General features: G+C 33.7%; 1 protein-coding gene across 2 annotated transcripts; it reads right to left on the bottom strand.

The window, feature by feature from the left end:
- Positions 1-13,132: 13,132 nt before the first annotated feature.
- Positions 13,133-21,778, bottom strand: LOC139973085 (uncharacterized). Of its 2 annotated transcripts, none has more exons than XM_071979483.1 (10): positions 21,658-21,778; positions 21,388-21,483; positions 20,637-20,693; positions 19,674-19,742; positions 18,261-18,329; positions 16,671-16,739; positions 15,823-16,037; positions 14,820-15,110; positions 14,095-14,362; positions 13,133-13,692 (listed from the first exon to the last, which is right to left on the bottom strand). In XM_071979483.1, exons 1-10 carry the CDS (start codon positions 21,737-21,739, stop codon positions 13,424-13,426), a joined length of 1,485 nt encoding a protein of 494 aa, XP_071835584.1. In that variant the 5' UTR covers positions 21,740-21,778; the 3' UTR covers positions 13,133-13,423. The 2 variants fall into 2 exon arrangements, with proteins under 2 accessions (XP_071835584.1, XP_071835585.1); XM_071979484.1 differs by having other exon boundaries at positions 18,261-18,326.
- Between the last annotated feature and the right edge of the window lie 333 nt (positions 21,779-22,111).

Below are 22,111 nucleotides of genomic sequence, written 5' to 3'. Positions count from 1 at the left end.
GTTTTCAGAAGAAAGTTAGACACATTTTAAGCCATTTCTATACACTATACATTAGCCCTTTGATACGGTGTAAAGGCAAGGTTGTGTTAATAATCATGTACGTGATATTGTATGGACAAATTGATATGGGGAATATTATCCGTGATGTCATCTTTCCTGAATTGGATCAGTTTTCATTCTACACTAAATTGTGCAGAAGCGATGCGTTTTTAGAAAACTATATCGCTGTTTTTTTTCTTTCTACAACACCAAACTTGAAATGAATATTGCAAGTGTGTGTTCATGATTAAGTCATCCATTGACTAAGTGACCATTCTTAACCACGGTTAATTATGAATGTTATTATTACTAATGTGTTAATCAACCAAACAGTTGACATTGCAAGCAACAAAGCTGAGCCATTATACCAGTTTGAACAGAGAATAGAGAGCACTTGAAGGTGATAGTAAGTTGTAATAAATCTCTGAAATGCTGATACTACACTATACCATACTGAAGAGCTTTATTATTTATTGATGACGTATGGCGTGATTATATATTCACCCTCAGCATGTACTCTTTTATCCATTACACTGCATAAACCGTTAGGTGATATTAATACCATGTATGACATCCTTATTAAATCCCTCTGGTTAAACTGTTCCGTTCGTGTTTATTCTTGCCCATAGACTAGCTGACTCGACGTTGAGTAGTGTATACATAATGGATATTTAGTGTCAAAGATAACTTATACAGACATGAAGACCAAGATGATGATTATAATAATAAAGAAGTATTAAGCACGATGTGTATTGTTGAGAGCAGATATATAATATCATGCTTTTGTCACATTTATTACTACATTTAATTTGACTTGAAAAGTCCTGAAAAAGTATTTTGCTTATTAACTGATTCATAGATTCGGGCAGTGACTTTTAATGATGGTTGGTTATAATGAGACCTATTTGTCACATTTTGCAACGAAAAATTGCCTCAGTCAACAAATCACACGTATTTATGGACGTATAATTTAGAGAGGTTTAATTTTCATTTCAGTTGTAGCAATATCGCAGTCAGAAATCCTTCGTTCCCTGTCGTAAATGCACACTCCATGATCCCAGCCATAGCCATAATTTCCATTGAAATTCGCTGTAGTACATGTTAAATCATCATTATACCCATTGTACCACCAGCCACCGAGATGATCACCCACGCAATCTCGTGATGTATTGTTATCGTTGTCAGAGTCATATGTTGAAAACTCACTACCACGATGATATCCCATGTAGTCATATTCTGTGTACAATGAGAAGGAAAAGGAAACCAGCAAAAAAAAAACATCTTTCTTCTAAATTTACTTTTTTTCTCAAGAAAAATCGAAACTAAAATAACTCTCATCATCGTCTACTGTGACGATGGGGATGACAATGACGATGAAAATGTCAATTGAACACGAAGACGAAAACGAAGATGACGATGATAACGATGGGGACAATGATGACGATGAAGATTTTGAGAAATTTTGAGAAAATTGAAGTTTGTTTTATAAATGATGCTAATGCTCCTTAAAAATCGAAAGTGCCAGTCGATCAGTTACCACAATAAACCAGGTTCCACACTGTATCATATAGGTTTACAAATATCGTTCATGGCATAAACTGTGCATTGCATTATAGGCTACGATAAAAATGTTTTACCCACCCAAGCTGCCTGTATAACTGCCGAGCTCTTCTAGTGCATAGTTGTTGACTTCTGAACCAATTCGAAAGAGATCATACTGAAGATAGTGGGTAATGTTATTACTCCGTTTTTTAAATTCCATTCTCATTGTGTAGTTCCGTTGAGCAGTTAAGTTGGTTAATCGGTCGTTTCCAAGCCAATGTGAATTAGTTCCGCGTCTAAATAAGCCAGATCTGTAACGATCCCAGTTATCGTAAAAACCCTTGTTATCGACGCGGAGCTGAAAGAACTAAACAATAACAGCAAAACAAAAATAGGTTTATATCAGTATGCTAGTTAGTTGAGGCTCATTAAGGAAATATTCACGGTCCACTTGAAGCCAGATTAGTCAAGAAAAGTACTTCTGTGATGTTTTTTTATGGAATATATAAATGGTCTATATATTAACAGAAAAAGACACTATCCCCTCACATTTCTAGGTGGATATTTGCAGCCCAGCCATATTATCAACGTTTTTTCTGCTCCTTTGAAATATATAGTTTCACTTCGTTTATATTATGTTTAGCACAAAATCACAAAATAATACTTGTTCTTCAACACTCTGTTCTTTAACGTTGAAGTAGGTAGGTTACGTAGTCCTGCGTAGTAAATTTCAGGGGCGGAGTATAGAAGTACAATGTGTAGTATGGTACATGTTATTTCTCGTACATAAAACGACAACTATCATGGACATAAACTCAAAAGAAAGACTTCTTACAGTCCATCCGTCTTTGCAATAAGCTTCAAAAGGTTCCCCTGGCCATGCAAGCGGATATATCAAGTGAAAACCTTCACTGATTACGCCATTGTCGTAAAGATCTTGGCAATCCTGTACACGTTTACATACTGTCCCATTTCCCATATAGTTCACGTTGCAATCGCACGACATATTGCCATCGTGGTTCTGGCACGTCGCATGTTCACTGCATGTATAGTTTATGCACACAAGAACGTCATTCTCACATGAGCATGTTTCCGTGCAGTCCATGGTCACGTACGATCCGCCATTCTTAATACAGAGAAAAAGTGAATAAATATGAATATAGTGTTGCCACTCTGATGATATTACGTATATTACATCTCTGGAATAGTGTTCTAGTCTGTTCTCAAGGAAAAAAATTCAACTTTAAGGAATTGTTTTCATATGACCTTTATTTAGTCCGTCCATACATATTTGAGGGCACAGGTGTTCGATTAAGTCAGGCCGGGCGTGGACGGAGTACTACTTGGAAATGTCTTCGCTTCACTTTTGATTGGCTCTGGGGAGCAATATGCTTGTTATAGTTTTTTTTTTATTGGAGGTGTGTTCCACAAAACAGTACGCTAAAATGATCCCGTCATCGCATAGTCTCCCTTGCACACACTTTCGTCAAACTTGGAATGATTATTGAATAAGAAGGGTCTCACCATGGTTTGTTTTATTGCACATAAACAGCCATTAATAATATCGCTTGACTCAACCTACTTTTTATGTTTTTAATTCAACTTCAAGATCTAAGAACAGAAGGAGAAAATGAATCATCATAAGATCAACAGGTATTTTGTGTCGTCCACTGTAGCCGTCAATGAATTTCAAATATGTGACATTGGCAACTGAAGAAACTTTCCTTTTATCTGTGTTTTGTAAAACTCTACAACTGATACTTTGTTGGGATAGAGCAGACTGGTTTTGGCGGATACGATTGTTAAGGAACGCACATGAAAAATATACTAATAACAGTTTAAGAATACCGGTATGACTCCTCCCGTGTCGTGATAACACCCACAAGCACTCTCCGGTATGCAATTCTGTCCGAGTAATGAAAAGCCAGCTGGACAAACGCATGTTCTTCCTCCAGTACAGTTTATATGGCAGCCAAACCACCCATGAGGGTCTTCACATGTACCTTGGCATACACAGTCAGCAAAGACTTGATTCAAAGGGCATGGTTGCGTAGTGGTCGCCACTGAAAATGGAATATGTCATATGTCATCAGGATGTTAAGGCAAGTTTCCCTTTGGTGTCAACTGCTTCAATCGTTCACATATTGTGGTAGTGTTATGTTGTACACGTATACTAGTAGTAACGGTGAAAATGGATTTAAGTCTCACCTCCTGAGTTTATACAGGAGGATAAGAAATGAGCTTAAAATAAAACACAGAATTTGGCCCTTCCGTCAACCGCACATCATATCCAACTCGAGATTTATCACGACGATACTTCTTATTACTAAAAAAAAAGTGGTGCCATATACTAACGACAATAGAGTTAATTTCTGCAGTTCTGAATTTAAGGTAATATTCACCAAAATTCAGTCCATTTATGCTTATCAATTAAACTTACTTTTCTATTGTATGTGCTCTATTGTACAAGACATTTTTTTATAGCTCTGTAAACGTATGTTATGCAAAGTTGATTAATTTTAGTCATACATAACTGAGGAGAACGAAGCAGAACAATGAATACAGAAATATACAATAGTGTGAAATGAAATAAATTTGTATGTCGATTAATTTTTATCCATGTAGGAAATGTAAGATGTGTGCAACTTTGGCCATACCTTCTGTAGTTATTGCTGTGGTTACCGGTGAACTCGTGGAATGCAGGAAATTCTCAGTCGACATTCGTCCTAACAGTCAAGAATATAAAGAGAGCATTATGTTAAAATGAACGGTGAATTTATTTACCAAGAACATATTAAAAGGCTTTAAGAGTAAATGGTAAGGTATGATTTTATATTGTTAGGATGTAACTTGAGAGTCCTGATGCGGAAACGGACGTATACATTCCTTCCGATTAAACCCCTCTGACTAGAATTTTCCACAGTCGGTTAAAGAATTTATATAAAACAAGAGTTTGGTAAAATAACAGTTTAATACAATGGCGAAAAGAGACAATGCCGATATTATAAAACTAATAAAAACTGTTTGGTATATTAAATGACCTTTTTCCAGACACATGATACCAAAGCTAAAGCCCTATATACCAATACATAGGTCAATCTAACTATAATCATAGTACTAAGAAAATGGTCTTCGAATAGTTGAACAAAAAGGAAAATTCTTAGTAAAGCCAGTAACTCGTGAATAAAGACTGATTCTAAATGTAATGTCTCTCGTATAGCTACATGCTAACAGTAAATCGGATATTTCAGAATGAATTTGAACTTTTTCCTTTCATTCTTTGAATAGAAACTCTACCAATGAAGCTGATAAATATAGCATTTCTAACGGATGCACTTTCAAGTAGTATCAGCATGTTACAACATTAACACATATATATGCTTTACAAATTGTAAAATGTTAATTTATTTACGCTATATAAAGTAACGGCTGTATCCTACTATAGGGATAGCTTGGATCAATGTATTACTCAGATTGCCTTAAAATACTAAACAATGCTCAAATTGAAGAGTCAAAAGAAACTGTTCTGTAACGATTGTCAGGAACAGAACAACATAAAATCCCAAAAATACATAGCTCTGATAACACAGCACCGCCTTTGGTATATGTGATTTGCACAGCGTATTATAAAACTAAATACCAACCTGTTGTGGTTATTGATTTCGTTGAGGACTGTAAAGTCGACTTGGGTGATGTCGAATCTGTAATCGAGTGTAAAATTATCTATAGTAATTTTTAGTAACGAAAGGAATAGTTCATTTGCTCCGACCTCCATCTACTACAATGTTTTATATGGACATAATGTAGAATAGCTCGTCCCGCAGCAATGCTGGTGAGTAATTTTTAGTTTTCTATCCGATTCCTTAATAGGTCCATTCATATGGGCTTGGCTAGCTTATATTTGTCCATAAATGCTGTAGGACTAAATCTAGGTGTCCAAAATTGTATACATTTGTTCTGATTCTTCTATTAAGCTCACCAAAATACTACTGAAAAACTGTTGTGTATATGAACTAAGTGATTTTGCTACAAAATCCATTAAATTAGAGTGACTTATATACGGATACCGAAACGGAACAACGCTTTATAATTGCCTCTCATACACACTATTGACACTTTGTATTATCTTTTGTAGACAACAAATAATGAGATTGTTTTGTTTGCAAAGCGGCATTTCGGTTTGTGAAATATATGTTGCAAATCGGTCACATTAAATGTTTGACTTTTTGTTCATCTTAAAATAAATTTTTGATTTTGTTTGTAATGTATTCAAATGAGAGTTTTCTGCTTTCATAGCATTCCACTTTGTTGTGAATTAAGAAAATGTCAATATTTGGCTTCTGCCGTCTTGTTTTAAATTCAGAATAATAGGATTCTGATCGACATTAACAATAATGCATAGTGTTATATACGTTTCATAGCTGACTTGTCACTGCCAGCACCGCCTTGAAACGCTGACACGTAAATGTAACCAAATCTATTGCATTTCATACACTCCTGCAATAATCAAATCAATCAATACTTGTACGATGTAGACAAGTTTAAACACGGTCGTCATCATAAGCACGGTCGTCATCATAAACATTGTCAAAATCAATCAAAATGTTAATTTGTTATTGCTTTATGATGAAACTACAAATTTCCTTTTCTTTATATAATTTATTGAGAAACTGTCTCAGCACTACTGCAACTGCATTTCACGTTTATCACAACTAACATCTGTCAATAAATTACGTCAATGTTCCAATGTAAGTGACCACAGCGTCAGATGATACTATCAATTTGAACACATTTTTTTCCTTTATGTAATTAATATGTGACTGAATTGATTTTCATTTCTCATTTCTCTTAGATTAATTATAGCTTAGCACCATTTTTTATTAGAAATTACTATACCTGCAAATTCCAGTACAATATATTAGAAGGAGAATAAATTTAACAGATAGTTGATTTTTTGTTCGTTACGTAGCAGATACCTGTCCAGAACATTCGGAAGATATGTATACTTAAGTTTTTACTCACACAAAAAGATATTACAAACTTTCCTTTTGTAAAGTATAAACGCACAAATCTTTATAATAGACTTCAGTTGAGGTTAAAATACTCTTACTTAATTTAATTTAAGAGGAACCTACCTGTGTTTGACATCATAGAAGAAACCTCTGGAGAAGTCTCATCAAACATACCGTTGTTTTGACTGTCTTCTAAAAACAAACATATTTGATTGAAGAATAAACTATAATGTTAATTTTCAAACAAAAACATGTATAACCATTTATATAAGGTACGAGTTATAGAAATTTGACTCAAAAATCATCTTCGTAATACATGTTGTATTATACAATCGCGTTTAGACACGAAATAGTGATAGAAGATAAACGAAGACTCCAATTTCATTTACATAAAATTTACTCAAATAGAATTGCAAGGACTTCCGTTTTCATTTAGTATACAAAACATGTATACAAATTACTCAAACAGATTAACAAGGACTTAGAAATACATCACTTTGAAGGGAAGTGAAAAGTCAAGTTGACATTTTTTTTCGGAAAACGGGTTCACTGATGTGGAACGGGTACAGATAGCCGCTGTTATTATTCAAATAGTTAAGAGTTTGTGTTTTTACTGAGATTAAAACATTTATATAATTGTATTATTCTTGTTTACATATTTTTCATAACACAAAGAGAAGAAAATACAACAATCATCATTTATACTGACAGAAATATTAATGAGAAGCAACTCTTCCAACTAGCTCGCATCTCGCTTGGGAGCTATCAGAGTTTAAATGTTACTTTTACAAACACGACTGGGACAAGTCTATAGATATGTATCATCTACCTATGGTTTGAACTGTCATACTATATCCTTTCTTTACTGGTAGTTTATTAACATTTTTATCCATGTAATATGGATAGGTTATGAAAAAATTATAGAATTTAAAACATTGAAGTTATTAATAAGAGTTCACGAGGTAATTGGTTTCATTGTCAAGATGTGATGTCACACTTTACATTGACACCTTGAAAAAAAGGAAAATTAGAAGAGCAATGACACCACAAATGAAAAAATGACAATATCCTATTGTAACTTTTGAACAACAGTATCTCTCACACGGAAGAAACATAACGGATAACAGATAAGCCTCATACCAAAAACCCAGCTAAACCAATTTGAATAAATAGCAGCTAAGAATGTGTAAAACATAAAATAAAGTTACCACTTAATTGGGGATTCCGATGGGAGAGACCTTTCATGTAGTTCTCGAACTCGCATATGCCTGTTTGTTTTAAAGAACAAAGGCACGAAATAAGAGAATAAAAAATGAAAACAAAGACTATCTATACACTAATCTTTATCACCTCTCATCACCAAAACTGCTTAATAACTCAGAGACGCTCATATACACAAAGAACACAGTTTCTACTATAAATCTTCAAATTTTGTACCACAGTAAAAACCGGATGTTGCTATAAATCGGTAGCATGTGCTATTAGGATTACAGTAAGTACTAAGGATATTTTTAATCCCGACAAATCCAGTTTGATGCATTTTTGGTAAAAAAAAAACTGGTAAAAAACTTGAAAATTTAAAGTAATTACTTTAATCTCTGTGTGAATCAGTTGTCAGAGAAGCTCGTTACATTTCAATCACAACAGTACATCGTAAGGTTGGTCTAGAATAATTTTATATCAGATATATTAGCTGTCATCATCACTGTGGTTAGGCCAGTAGCCCGTGCTCGCTGGCAGCAACATATTGGGCGAGATGTAATTCCAGATAACAAGCAACGCAATATTCAATTGAGTGTATTTATCTGCAAGTGTACTTATGTCTTACAACTTTCATACGAAAGTTGTTTGAGAAAGAAAAACTTAAAAATCATAGTAAATAAGTACAAGTAATATGAGCAGACAAGTTAGCTTCAAGTTAATGGAACATCTTAGTTGATACGCATTTTACATTATAAAACAGATATATAAAAGAAAATAAAAATAATCAAACCTACCCATAGCAAGCGAAATGTGGATGATATTAGCATAAAGTAAGACAGCAGTTATTGCAAGATTCCGATTGGGAAAGTTTGCCATGTTCGTGAATTTCTGGCAATGCTTTGTTATAGAAGGAAAGTCGCTATGCTATAAGTAATACAGAAATAGGTTTGCGTGTTTGCAATTTTCATTATGGCAGTAAATAATCTAGTGCACTGCTACAAAGGTTATCCGTACCTCTGTCAAACTAGAACACTAGTAAACAAATTCGGTTATATGTCAGTTTAGGCCCATACGTACTTCAAGATTAGTTTCTTGTTTTTTTCATTCATGAACATTGATCGAATGTGATCTGGTTTAAAGAAGAAATTGTGTTACGAAAACAAGATTTAATGAGTTTGCGGCGAACAAGGCTTACACCACATACATCATCAGGTAGCTTAAAACGCGATATAACAAGAAGATAAAAAGTCTGTACTAATTCTTAATAAACAATCAGATATCCAAGGCAAGTTTTAAGTTGATGTTGTAAAGTAATATTTTATAATATGGAAATTAGGTTAGATATTACTTCATTCTTATCATACTTTTGTCGATTAGATGTGCAGCTATCGACAATTATCGACTATGATCTACATAATCAAATATTCCGCTATTCACTTCATGGTTGGTTAAATATTAACTTGTGTTTATTGACTTCTGAAGCAAGCTTACTGGTCAATTTCACGTTCATTTTTTTATACCCTTACTAAATTAATATGAGTGTCATTTAAAGGGCACCGTGCAGTAAATACACAATTGTTTTCAATTTATAACTCATCACATGGAGTGGGAGTTGAAGTGTGCTATATTGCACCAAATTGCATCTGAGGCCACCTGGAAATGCAAACAAATTCCAAAGGGGAGGGGCACACCCCCTCCCCTTAGACCCTTCCCCCAGGCCGGCCATCAGTCTTCAGCCCCCCACTCAAAAGTACCTTCCTACGCCACTGCACAGTAACTATTATTAATCTTAAATATTTGTACTACAATACAAACTGGATCGTGCTATAAACCAGTATTGCGTGTGCAATAAGGATTACAGTAAGAACTAAGGATATGTGTGGTCGCAACAAATCCAGTTTGATGCATTTGCTGCGATTACACATATCCTCAGTTCTTACTGTAATGCTAACAGCACATGCCACCGATTTATCAGATTTATCACCACGATCCACTTTTAACTGTGGTAAATTACTTTAACATATACACTGTATTTACTCTAATCTCTGTTTTAATCGGCTGTTGTGTTGATAAGAGGCGGAAACATTTTAATGTGTCAAATATATTAAATTTACTATTGAAAGGCTTTGCTACCATTACGAATTCTCATCTTTAGTTAACCTGAAGATACGAACGTGCATGTTACATTGTCTCGTTAATGGATGAGTAATTAGCTTCTAAATTATTTCATATATTTTAACTTTTGTCAAAACTCCTCAGCATCATTGGCTCAGCACCTGTTCTTACGCCTATAAACATGCTTATTGATGTTGTGATAATTAATTTCCCATTAGATCTCAATCATGATCATTTAAATATCGAAGTAAAAACATTTATATTATTATTGATTCGACACCGTTGTGAACAATATCAGTTTCTTCTCTCGTAAGTGAAAATTGTCGATTTTCCACTGCGACTAAACAGAAAATATTTTGCTGTTCAGTTTAATAGGCGATCGGTATCTGATGTGATCTTACTGCTGCTGCTGACTATTTAACTATTTATGATTTAACCTGTTTAAAAGCAAAATCTGGGGCTTTTAGTATATTGAAATCAGTAGCATGTTGACATATGTCAAAACAACCATCACAAATAATGTATTAGGCAATTGAACAAGGTTAATGAATGATATAGCTTCTGTTATGAAAGAAAGCGGAAGGGCTTGAAATATTGATCAAAGCTTTGACAAAGCTTATATATTGGTCACAGTCCTCTATTAAAAAAAAACTTGTTTTTATCGTTTCTGTCAGATAGGATCTAAACAAATGCCATTTATCCCAAAGAGATACATCTTACTTAACATCTTTTTGGAACTTGCCTGTTAGAATTGCTGTAAATGACAAATTGTTTAAAGTGAATAAAAGCTTACAGCTATCCCAATCCAAGTCGAATTTCATCAATAACGTCGCCAAATGTTAGCATTCTTAAAGTAGTGTTCCTGTTTGTAACTCTAGCCAGTCTCTATAAAGAGTTGCCATGTATTGAGGAGGGTTAACTCTGGACAAAAATATCTTTATGAGCCTGTGTCTATCATTTGACGTGTTGTCATTTTGTCATTGGTGATCATCAGTCTGACTGCTTCTTCTGCTAGTGCATATCACTAGTATTTTGAGTTTCATACCATTTATGTGAATAGCTTCTAGTTTCACTGTTTCAGTTTCAGTCCATATTTTTTTTTTCTGCTAGTCTTTCAGTACTTCATATAGTGGTCACATAAGCTATTGTTTTATCATTCCATATTTAATAAGATTTTGCATATTACAACAGTCACCTGTGTCATTGGCAGGTATATAAAGACAATTGTATATATGCCATCAGTACTGACTAAATAAAACGTGAATCTTGTCGATTTGACTGAAAAGTATTTTATCTTTGGAAAACAGATTTCATCAGGAAATTTGCGGTTAAGTTTCCATGAAGTTGCAAAACATTTTTTTTAAACTCTGCATGTAAGTGATATATTTTGTAAAATTTGTTGTTCGAAGTGCTGATTGTTCACTCATACTTTTAGACACCGGTAATGATTTCACCTTGCTGAATTTAAAGTAAATGTTCCAGTGATAGTACAAACAATTTGACAATGTTTCACACAGGTAGTTGCTTATAGACGAAAGAATTAAAGTGACCAAACTGTACAAAAAGAATATCCAAACAATAGGGAAAGTTTGCAAGAGTCTTCAATATATTTATTATATCGCACAGACGCATCAATTCGAGAGTCAATATTCATTTCTGCAGTTACATTTTACGTGAAACAGTTTTGTAAATATTCAATACCAAGGAACCACAACACCACGGAATCGTTACGATCGTTACAAATATGAGAAAAGAGGTTAATATTTACAACATCAAAATCATCTCAAATGTTCAATTTAAATGTGTAATCGCAGTGTTCATACATACATAGAATAAAGTTGTATTAGAAATTCCAATAACATATTTTTATATGTGTTTTATTTGCTTAACATATAAACTACTTCACTATTAACGTACCTTCAACCTACCGTGGAGACGTGAAGCCTAAGTTGTTCCAAAACAAATTTCTCTCTCACACTCTATTTAGATACACACAATGTAAGCTTAACCGATATCTTTGATTTTCTTTGAAATAAGTGAATATGTAAAACTGGCATATTCAAAATAGTCCTATTGTGTTTGATATTTTTTATTCCGAAGGCTACATTAGTACTAGGCTGCAATTACAAAACACAGGATAGCGGTACCACCGTATGAAAACCTTCATTAATAATCATACCATACCTTGACCAGTGTAATTTAAATTAGATACATTTTTGAGACATGTGGAAGTTCCAACACTCTCTAATTACAGATATTCACCATGTTTTCGCCATTTATCTTTAACCAATAAAACAATTAAAGACCACAACGTTTTCTTAAGTAATAATATACATGATATCAAATGCTATGCAATAAATGTCTATATATCAAGAGGAAATTCAAAGATAATTGAAAAAAAAGTGCGAATTGCGCGCTATAAGGTCGTTGAAGCCAACTCCCGTGTAATGCGTCAGGGAACTTCGTCAGAAGAAATGTTTAGAAGTTTTCAGAAGAAAGTTAGACACATTTTGAGCCATTTCTATAGACTAAAGATTAACCCTTTGATACGGTGTAAAGGCAAGGTTGTGTTATTAATCATGTACGTGATATTGTATGGACAAATTGATATGGGGAATATTATCAGTGATGTCATCGTTCCTGAATTAGCTTAGCTTGTAGTCTACACTAAATTGTGTAGAAGCGATGCGTTTTTAGAAAACTATATCCCTGGCTTCTCTTTTTTCTACAACACCAAACTTGAAATAGATATTTCAATTGTGTGTTCATGATTTAGCCACTCATTGACTAAGTGATCATTCTAAACGGTTAATTATGAATTTTATTATTACTAATGTGTTGATCAACCAATCAGTTGACATTGCAAGCAACAAAGTTGAGCCATTATACCAATTTGAACAGAGAATAGAGAGCACTTGAAGGTGAGAGCAAGTTGGGATAAATATCTGAAATGCTGATACTACACTATAACATACTAAATAACTTTATTATTTATTGATGACGTATGGCGTGATTCTATATTCACCCTCAGCATGTACTCTTATATCCATTACACTGCATAAGCCGTTAGGTGATATTAATACCATGTATGACATCCTTAGTAAATCCCTCTGGTTAAACTGTTCCGTTCGTGTTTATTCTGTCCATAGACTAACTGCCTCGACGTTGAGTAGTGTATACATAATGGATATTTAGTGTCAAAGCTAACTTATACAGACATGAAGACCTAGAGGATGATTATAATGATAAAGAAGTATGAAGCACGATGTGTATTGTTGAGAGCAGATATATAATATCATGTTTTTGTCACATTTATTACTACATTTAATTTGATTTGCAAAGTCCTGAAACTTTTTTGGGGCTTAATAACTTATTCATAGATTCGGGCAGTGGCTTAATGCTGGTTGGTTTAAATGTTTCGTGACCTATTTGTCACCTTTTGCAACGAAGAATTGCCTCAATCAACAAATCACGTGATTCAATACGTGTACACGTATTGATGGACGTATAATTTAGAGAGGTTTGATTTTCATTTCAGTTGTAGCAATATCGCAGTCAGAAATCATTCGTTCTCTGTCGTAAATGCACACTCCATAATCCCAGCCATAGCCAAAATTTCCATTGAAATTCGCTGTAGTACATGTCAATTCATCATTATACCCATTGTACCACCAGCCACCGAGATGATGATCTTTCACGCAATCTCGTGATGTATCGTTATCGTTGTCAGAGTCATATGTTGAAAACTCACTACCACGATGATATCCCATGTAGTCATATTCTGTGTACAATGAGAAGGAAAACGTAACCAGCCAAAAAATACATCTTTCTTCTAAATTTACTTTTTTTCTCAAGAAAAATCGAAACTAAAACAACTCTCATCATCGTCTACTGTGACGATGGGGATGACAATGAAGATGACATGAAAATTGAAGACGAAGACGACAACGAAGATGACGAAGATAACGATGGCGACAATGATGACGATGAAGATTTTGAAAAATTTTGAGAAAAATGACGGTTTTGTTATAAGTGATGCTAATGCTCCTTAAATATCGAAAGTGCCAGTCGATCAGTTACCACAATAAACCAGGTTCCACACTCTATCATGTAGGTTTACAAATATCGTTCATGGCATAAACTGTGCATTGCATTATAGGCTACGATAAACATGTTTTCTCACCCAAGCTGCCTGTATAACTGCCGAGCTCTTCTAGTGCATAGTTGTTGACTTCTGAACCAATTCGAAAGAGATCATACTGAAGATAGTGGGTAATGTTATTACTCCGTTTTTTAAATTCCATTCTCATTGTGTAGTTCCGTTGAGCAGTTAAGTTGGCTAATCGGTCGTTTCCAAGCCAATGTGAAATAGTTCCGCGTCTATATAAGCCAGATCTGTAACGATCCCAGTTATCGTAAAAACCCTTGTTATCGACGCGGAGCTGAAAAAACTAAACAATAACAGCAACAGCCAAAAATAGGTTTATATCATTTAGTTGAGGCTCATTAAGGAAGTATTCACGGTCCACTTGAAACCAGATTAGTCAAGAAAAGTACTTCTGTGATGTTTTTATGGAATATATGAATGGTCTATATATTAACAGATAAGACACTCTCCCCTCATATATCTAAGTGGATATTTGCAGCCCAGCCATATTACCAAAGTTTATTTCTGCTCCTTAAAAATATATAGTTTCACTTCAATTAAATTATGTTTAGCACAAAAAAACAAAATAATACTTGTTCTTCAACACTCTGTTCTTTAATGTTGAAGTACGTAGGTTAATTAGTCCCACGTAGTAAATTTCAGGGGCGTAGTATAGAAGTACAATGTGTAGTATGGTACATGTTATTTCTCGTACATAAAACGACAACTAGCATGGACAAACTAAATGAAAGTCTTCTTACAGTCCATCCGTCTTTGCAATACGCTTCGAAAGGTTCTCCTTGCCATGTAAGCGGGTATATCAAGTGAAAACCTTCACTGATTACGCCATTGTCGTAAAGATCTTGGCAATCCTGTACACGTTTACATACTGTCCCATTTCCCATATAGTTCACGTTGCATTCGCACGACATATTTCCATTATAGTTTTGGCACATCGCATGTTCACTGCATGTATAGTTTATGCATACAAGAACGTTATTCTCACATGAGCATGTTTCCGTGCAGGCCATGGTCACATACGATCCGCCATTCTTAATACAGAGAAAAGAGAATAAATGTTAATATAGCTATATATATAACTTTAAGGAATTGTCTTTCATATGACCTTCATTTAGTCCTTCCAGAAATATGCACAGGTGTTCGATTAAGTCAGGCCGGGCGTAGATAGAGTATTACTTAGAACGTTCTTGGCTTCACATTTGATTGGCTCTGCGGAGCAATATGCTTAAATCATTATATGCTGGATTTATTATTGAATGAGAAGGGTCTCACCATGAATTCTTAATTATATCGCTTGATTAAATCCACTTTTTTATGTTTTAAATTCAACTTTAAGATCTAAGAACAGAAGGAGGGAATGAATTATCATAATATCAAGAGGTATTTTGTGTCGTCCATTGTAGAGTGATTACTCGTGAATTAATAACATTCGTAGCTTGATCACTAACGAATTTCAAATCTGTTCAGTAAATTTACCCGAACAGCTACTTGTTGCATGACAATTGCAAATAAATAGCAAAGGTGACATCATTTGTTTACTATCACCTACTTTAAATACATGACCACTGTCTCCGTCAATGAAATTAAAATACGTGACATTGGCAAGTGGAGAAACTTTCCTTTTATCTGTGTTTTGTAAACCCCTACAACTGCTACTTTGTTGGGACAAAGAAGACTGGTTTTGGCGGATATGATTGTAAAGGAACGCACATGATAAATATACTAATAACAGTTTACCAATACCGGTATGACTCCTCCCGTTTCGTGATAACACCCACAAGCACTCTCCGGTATGCAATTCTGTCCGAGTAATAAAAAGCCGGCTGGACAAACGCATGTTCTTCCTCCAGTACAGTTTATATGGCAGCCAAACCACCCATGAGGGTCTTCACATGTACCCTGGCATACACAGTCAGCAAAGACTTGATTCAAAGGACATGGTTGCGTAGTGGTCGCCACTGAAAATGGAATATATCATATGTCATATGTCATCAGGATGTTAAGGCAAGTTTCCCTTCGGTGTCAACTGTGATCATTCACATATTGTGGTAGTGCGATGTTGTACACGTATACTAGTAGTAACGGTGAAAATGGATTTGAGTCTTACCACCTGAGTTTATACAGGAGGATAAGAAATGAGCTTAAAGTAAAACACAGCTCTTAGCCTCAAAAAAAGTGTCTTTTCTCTCCAGTCCCCTTCCGTCAACCGCACATGATATCCAACTAAAGATTTATCACGACGATACTTCTTATCAGTAAAAAATATGGTACCATATACTTAGGCTATCGACAATAGAGTTAATTTCTGCAGTTCTGAGTTTAAGGAATTATTCACCAAAATTCATCCCATATATGCTTATCAATTGAACTTACTTTCCTTTTGTATATGTTTATTTTACAGGACATTTTTCTCATAGCTCTTTAAACTTATCTTATGCAAAGTTGCTTAATTTGAGTCTTACATAACAGAGGAGAACGAAGCAGAACAATGAATACAGAAATTATGCAATAGTCTGAAATTAAAAAAAAATGTTTATGTCGATAAATGTTTATCGAGTAGGAAATGTAAGATTGTGTAGCTATGGCCATACCTTCTGTCGTTATTGCTGTGGTTATCGGTGAACTCGTGGATTGCAGGAAGTTGCCAGTCGACATTCGTCCTAACAGTCAAGAATATATAACTAGCATTATCTTAAAATAAACGGTGAATTTATTTACCAAGAAAACAATGGTAAAGTATCATTTCATAATGTAAGGATGTAAGTTGAAGGTCCTGATGGGGAAGCGGACGATTCCTTCCGATTAAACCTATCTGACTAGCTTTTTTCCACAGTCGGTTAAAGAACTGATATAAAACAAAAGTTTGGTAAAATAACAGTTTAATACAATAAGCGAGAAGAGACTATGCTGATATTATAAAACTACTAAAACAGTATATATATATATATATATATATATATATATATATATATATATATATATATATATATATATATATATATATATATATATATATATATATATAAAATACATTAAAAATCCATTCAATTAGAGTGACCTATATACGGATACCCGACGGAACAATGTATTGAAGGTGCCTCTCATACCCACTATTAAAATTTTGTATTATCTCTTGTAGACAACAACTGCTTAGATTTTTTGTTTGCAAAACAGCAATTCGGTTAGTCAAATACATGTTGCAAATCGTTCAAATTAAAAGTTTTTTTTTGTTCATCTTAAAAGAGATTTTTGATTTTGTTTTGTTATATATTTAAATGACAGTTTTCTGCTTTTCGTTGCATTCCATTACCACATTGCATATGTTGTATATTAAGAAAATGTCAATATTTGGATTCTGCCATCTTGTTTTATATTCAGAATAATAATATTCTGATCTACGTTAAGAATAATGCATAGTGTTATATACGTTTCATAACTGACTTGTTACTGTCAGCACCGCCGTGAAACGCTGACACGTAAATGTAGCCAAATCTATTACATTTCCTACACTCCTGCAAAAAAAAAATCAAATCAATCAATACTTGTATGATGTAGAAAAGCTTAAACACGGTCGTAATCATAAAAATGGTCGACATCATAAACATTGTCGAAATCAATCAACATGTTAATTTGCTATTGCTCTATAATGAAACTACAAATTTCCTCTCTTTTTTTTTTGAAAGAAGAATGAGCGAGTTGTAATATACTGAGAAACTGTCTCGGCACTACTGCAACAGCCTTACACGTTTATCAAAACTGCAACTGTTAATAAATTGTGCCAATGTTCCAATGTAAGTGACCAAAGCGTCTGATGTTACTATCAATTTAAACAACTTTTTTGTTTGTTTAAGTAATTAATACGTGACTGAATTGATTTTATCCATCATTTCTCCAAGATTAATTAAAGCTTAACACCATTTTTTACTAGAAATAACTATACCTACAAATTCTAGTACGATATGTTACAAGGAAAATACATTTAACAGTTTATTTTCTTTCTTTTTTCGTTACGTAGCAGATACCTGTCCCGAACATTCGGAAGAAATGTACACTTAAGTTCTTACTCACACACAAATATTTTACAAACTTTCCAATTGTGAAGTGTAATTGCATAACTCTTTATTATAGACTTTAGTTGAGTTTAAAACAGTCATACTTAATTTAATTTAAGAAAACCCTACCTGTGTTTGACATCATAGAAGGAACCTCTGGAGAAGTCTCATCAAACATACCATTGTTTTGACTGTCTTCTAGAAACAAACATATTTGATTGAGGAATAAACTATCATGTTAATTGTCAAACAAAAACATCTATAATCATTTAAAAGAGGTACGAGTTATAGAAACTCGACTAAAACAAAATCTTCTTTATATAAGTTGTATAATTATGCAATCGCATTTAGACACGAAATAATGATAGAAGATAAACAAAAGCTTCCACTTTCATTTACATACAATACATATATACAAGTTACTCAAACAGATTAGCAAGGACTTCCGCTTTCAATTACACACAATACATATATACAAATATACAAATAGAATTGCAAGGAACTCCAATTTCAAACTTAATCAACTGCTTTGATGGTTTTACCTACAATATATATAGTCCATCGGTAACAATCGGTATAATATTTCAATATAAAATAGGAGGTATCCCCCAAAAGTTTATCCGGACCAGGCAATGAAATAATCGGGATTCACATTTCATGCGATTTATCATCTCAATACATGCGCATAGTCTCGTGAAGCTTCACTAGACTAAGAGACGTATGTCCACGTAAGTCTACCATGCACATTTAATGTCCACCGCCTGCTTTGCTAGAAATCCAAGGAATGCACTCATAATTTTGATAAGCGGGATTTTAAAAATATGCGTCACTGTTATTTTTCATTATTCCCACAATGAATAGTAAGGTTTTATCTCACGGAGAAATACATCACTCTGAAGGGAAGTGAAAAGTCAAGTTGACACTTTTCTTAAAAAACGGGTTCTCTGATGTTTGCCGAGAAATTTTCCGTAGAATGTTTCGATAGCAAAGTACATATTCTTAATACTTATCAGCTTGTTGCGTTCTTACTTTACGTTGTGTTGATATTTTCGCCACGGTATATGTTATGAGTAATATAGTGTATCATACTTGTATTTTGGATTCATCAATTGTAGTTTTAAAATAATATAGTCATTATAACTAATGAATTTGATAAAATCAGTCTTCGATACATGCAGTAATGATATGCAACCTAAAAACAAAAACAACTATTTCGAGCATTTCGTTTGACTCATTACCATTTGGTTAACATAGCGATATACGAAAGCAAATAATGTTGTCAATATTATTCTTCAAACATTTCATGTAGGACGTAAAGATTAACTCAAGTTGATGTCAGTGACTCTGCCTAGAAGAATTAAACTTAATATATTACTTACATTTAGTATTCGCATGCAATACTCCCGATATACAACCCGGGAACGAGAACTCATAGCGGGCATTTCGTTTGACTTATTACCATGCGTTAACATATATTCTAAACGGAGGTAAATAAAGTTTGTTCACACAATAATATATAAAAAGTGAGTTTAATATTCATACCTTCTGTAGTTACTGATGTGGTTACCGGTGAACTCGTAGATTGCAGGAAATTATCAGTCGACATTCGTCCTAACAGTCAAGAATATGAAAATAGTATCTCGTTAAAATAAATGGTGAATTTATTTACCAATAAAATATTGAGAGTAAACCTTAAGAATGATTCTATATTGTTAGGATGTAACTCGAGAGTCCTGATGGGGAAACTGACGTATAGATTCCTTCCGTTCAAACCCCTCTGACTAGCTTTTTCCACAGTCGGATAAAGAAATTATATAAAACAAAAGTTTGGTCAAATAACAGTTTAAAACAATAAGCGAGAAGAGACTATGCTGATATTACAAAACTACTAAAACAGTTTGGTATGGTAAATGATATTTTTCCAGAAACATGATACCAAAGCTAAAGGCCTATATACAAATGAATAGATCAATCTAACAATAATCATAGTTCTAAGAAAATGATCTTCGAATAGTTGAACAAAAAGGAAAAAACTAAATATAGCCAATTACTCGTGAATAAAGACTGATTCTAAATTTATTTTCTGTCGTCTAGCTAAATGCTTACAGTGAATCGGATATTTTCAGAATAAATTTGATGTTTTTTCCCTTTCATTCTTTGAATGGAAACTCTACCAATGAAGCTGATGAATAAATCATTTCTAACGGATGCACTATCAAGCAGTACCAGCACGTTACAATATTAACAAGAATATATGCTTTACACATGGTGAAATGTTAATTTATTTTCGCTATATAAAAGTACCGGCTGTATCCTATTGATAATAGCTTGGATATGATGTATTACTAAGATTGCTGTAAAATACTCAACATTGGTCAAATTGAAGAGTCAATAGAAACTATTCTGCAGAACATCAACAAATCCCTGAAATACATAGCTCTGATAACAGAGCACCGCTTTTTATATATAAGATTTGCACAGCGTATTATAAAACTAACTTCCAACCTGTTGTGGTTATTGATTTTGTTGAGGACTGAAAAGTCGACTTGGATGATGTCGAATCTGTAATCGAGTGTAAAATTATTTCTTCCTTACTTGAATATGAATAATTGTGAACACTTGGAACATTTCAGTAATTTTCAGTAACGAAAGAAAAAAAGAATGAAAGTTAATTTGCTCCGACCTCCATCTACTACAATATTTTTTATGATCATGCTGTAGAAAAGTTCGTCCCGCAACAATACTGGTGAGTAATTTTTTGTCGTCTATCTAGTATTCTATCTTCTATATCAGTGAGTCTGGGTAAAGAAACAGATAACTGAACATCTGCTGCCATAAAAAAATTAAGGGGAAAATATCTATATATACATTTCCTTCTAAAAAAAAATTTATTTGATGTCTTGGTGATTTTTCTTTCTTTCCCTTTGGGCCAGTACTCAGAGGGTTGAATGCCAAATAGAGTTTATATTTAGAGAGGATGGTTTTAAAAATATCATCACTATGACTTTACATGAATTAGCAAAGCGTTTAACTAAGATTCAGTTATTCCGGGGTTCTCTATATATTCACCAAACAGTTCATTCAAATTACTATTATGCATATGACATATACGCTTGAATATAATATGTAAATAAAGCTTTAAATGAAATCACTGTTCTTTTTGCAGTGAAAGAAAAATCAGATTTTACTTCGATACATGTATTTCTTGTCTACATTTATAACTTCTTAGATTACCTTAATAGCAACTGTTACTTACCGGTTCTCGGTATTAGCTCCATTTGATTGCTACAGTTACCACCACAAGGCATAACGGCATCTTTAATTGAGTGTGGTTTTGTGCACTTGAAAAATGCTGAAATCATAAGAACCGTTAGTTTAAAGATCATCATCAATGCAGTTGCATAACAAATATTTGCTACAAGTATAATAACTGATCCGAGTTTGCTGATTCATGCTTTTTCTTTAAATTCACAACGTCTTAGTAATGAGATGAAATGTTAGATCTACTTTCCGTTACTCTTCTTACCAACGCTTCCCGCCATCGAAGAATAAATGCAAATACCAAGAAGGAAGCAATGAAAGATACACGAAAACTGAATTGCACTCATCTTCTTTTCTCAATGTTTAGTAGAAACTAAGATTTTTTCTAGGTAATTCCTTGTCAAGCTCATCAATGTTCTAAGTTACTTTGAAAACCCTCGTGTCGCTACGCAGATACCGAAGTCTGAGGGAACACACAACCGATCACGTGATTCATGTTCAGCATTATTATTAATGTTAATATTCTACAAAAGCGAACAAGAAAACGGAAACAGCCATGCTATCGATCGAAGGATATTGAGGTCGTTTGGAATACAATATGAAGTCTACTTGTTCAGAATTATACGCAGAGACACAATATTAAAAATCTATGATATATAATCAATAAACAAACCTATTTCTTTATAATTGAATTCTTTAATTTTTATCATGTCTTAAAT

This window comes from Apostichopus japonicus, chromosome 9 (assembly GCF_037975245.1).
Source record: "Apostichopus japonicus isolate 1M-3 chromosome 9, ASM3797524v1, whole genome shotgun sequence".
Taxonomy (NCBI): Eukaryota; Metazoa; Echinodermata; class Holothuroidea; order Aspidochirotida; family Stichopodidae; genus Apostichopus; species Apostichopus japonicus.
Note: the sequence above shows the minus strand (reverse complement) of the source record. Positions and strands in the feature narration are given on the sequence as shown.

Coding starts and splice junctions, on each gene's coding strand:
- LOC139973085 (XM_071979483.1), bottom strand. CDS start 21,739: ATGAGTGCAATTCAGTTTTCGTGTATCTTTCATTGCTTCCTTCTTGGT. Junction 15,111..15,822: donor AAACGGGAGGAGTCATACCG/GTATTGGTAAAC, acceptor CTCTGTATTAAG/AATGGCGGATCGTATGTGAC. Junction 13,693..14,094: donor CAGTTATACAGGCAGCTTGG/GTGAGAAAACAT, acceptor CATTGTACACAG/AATATGACTACATGGGATAT.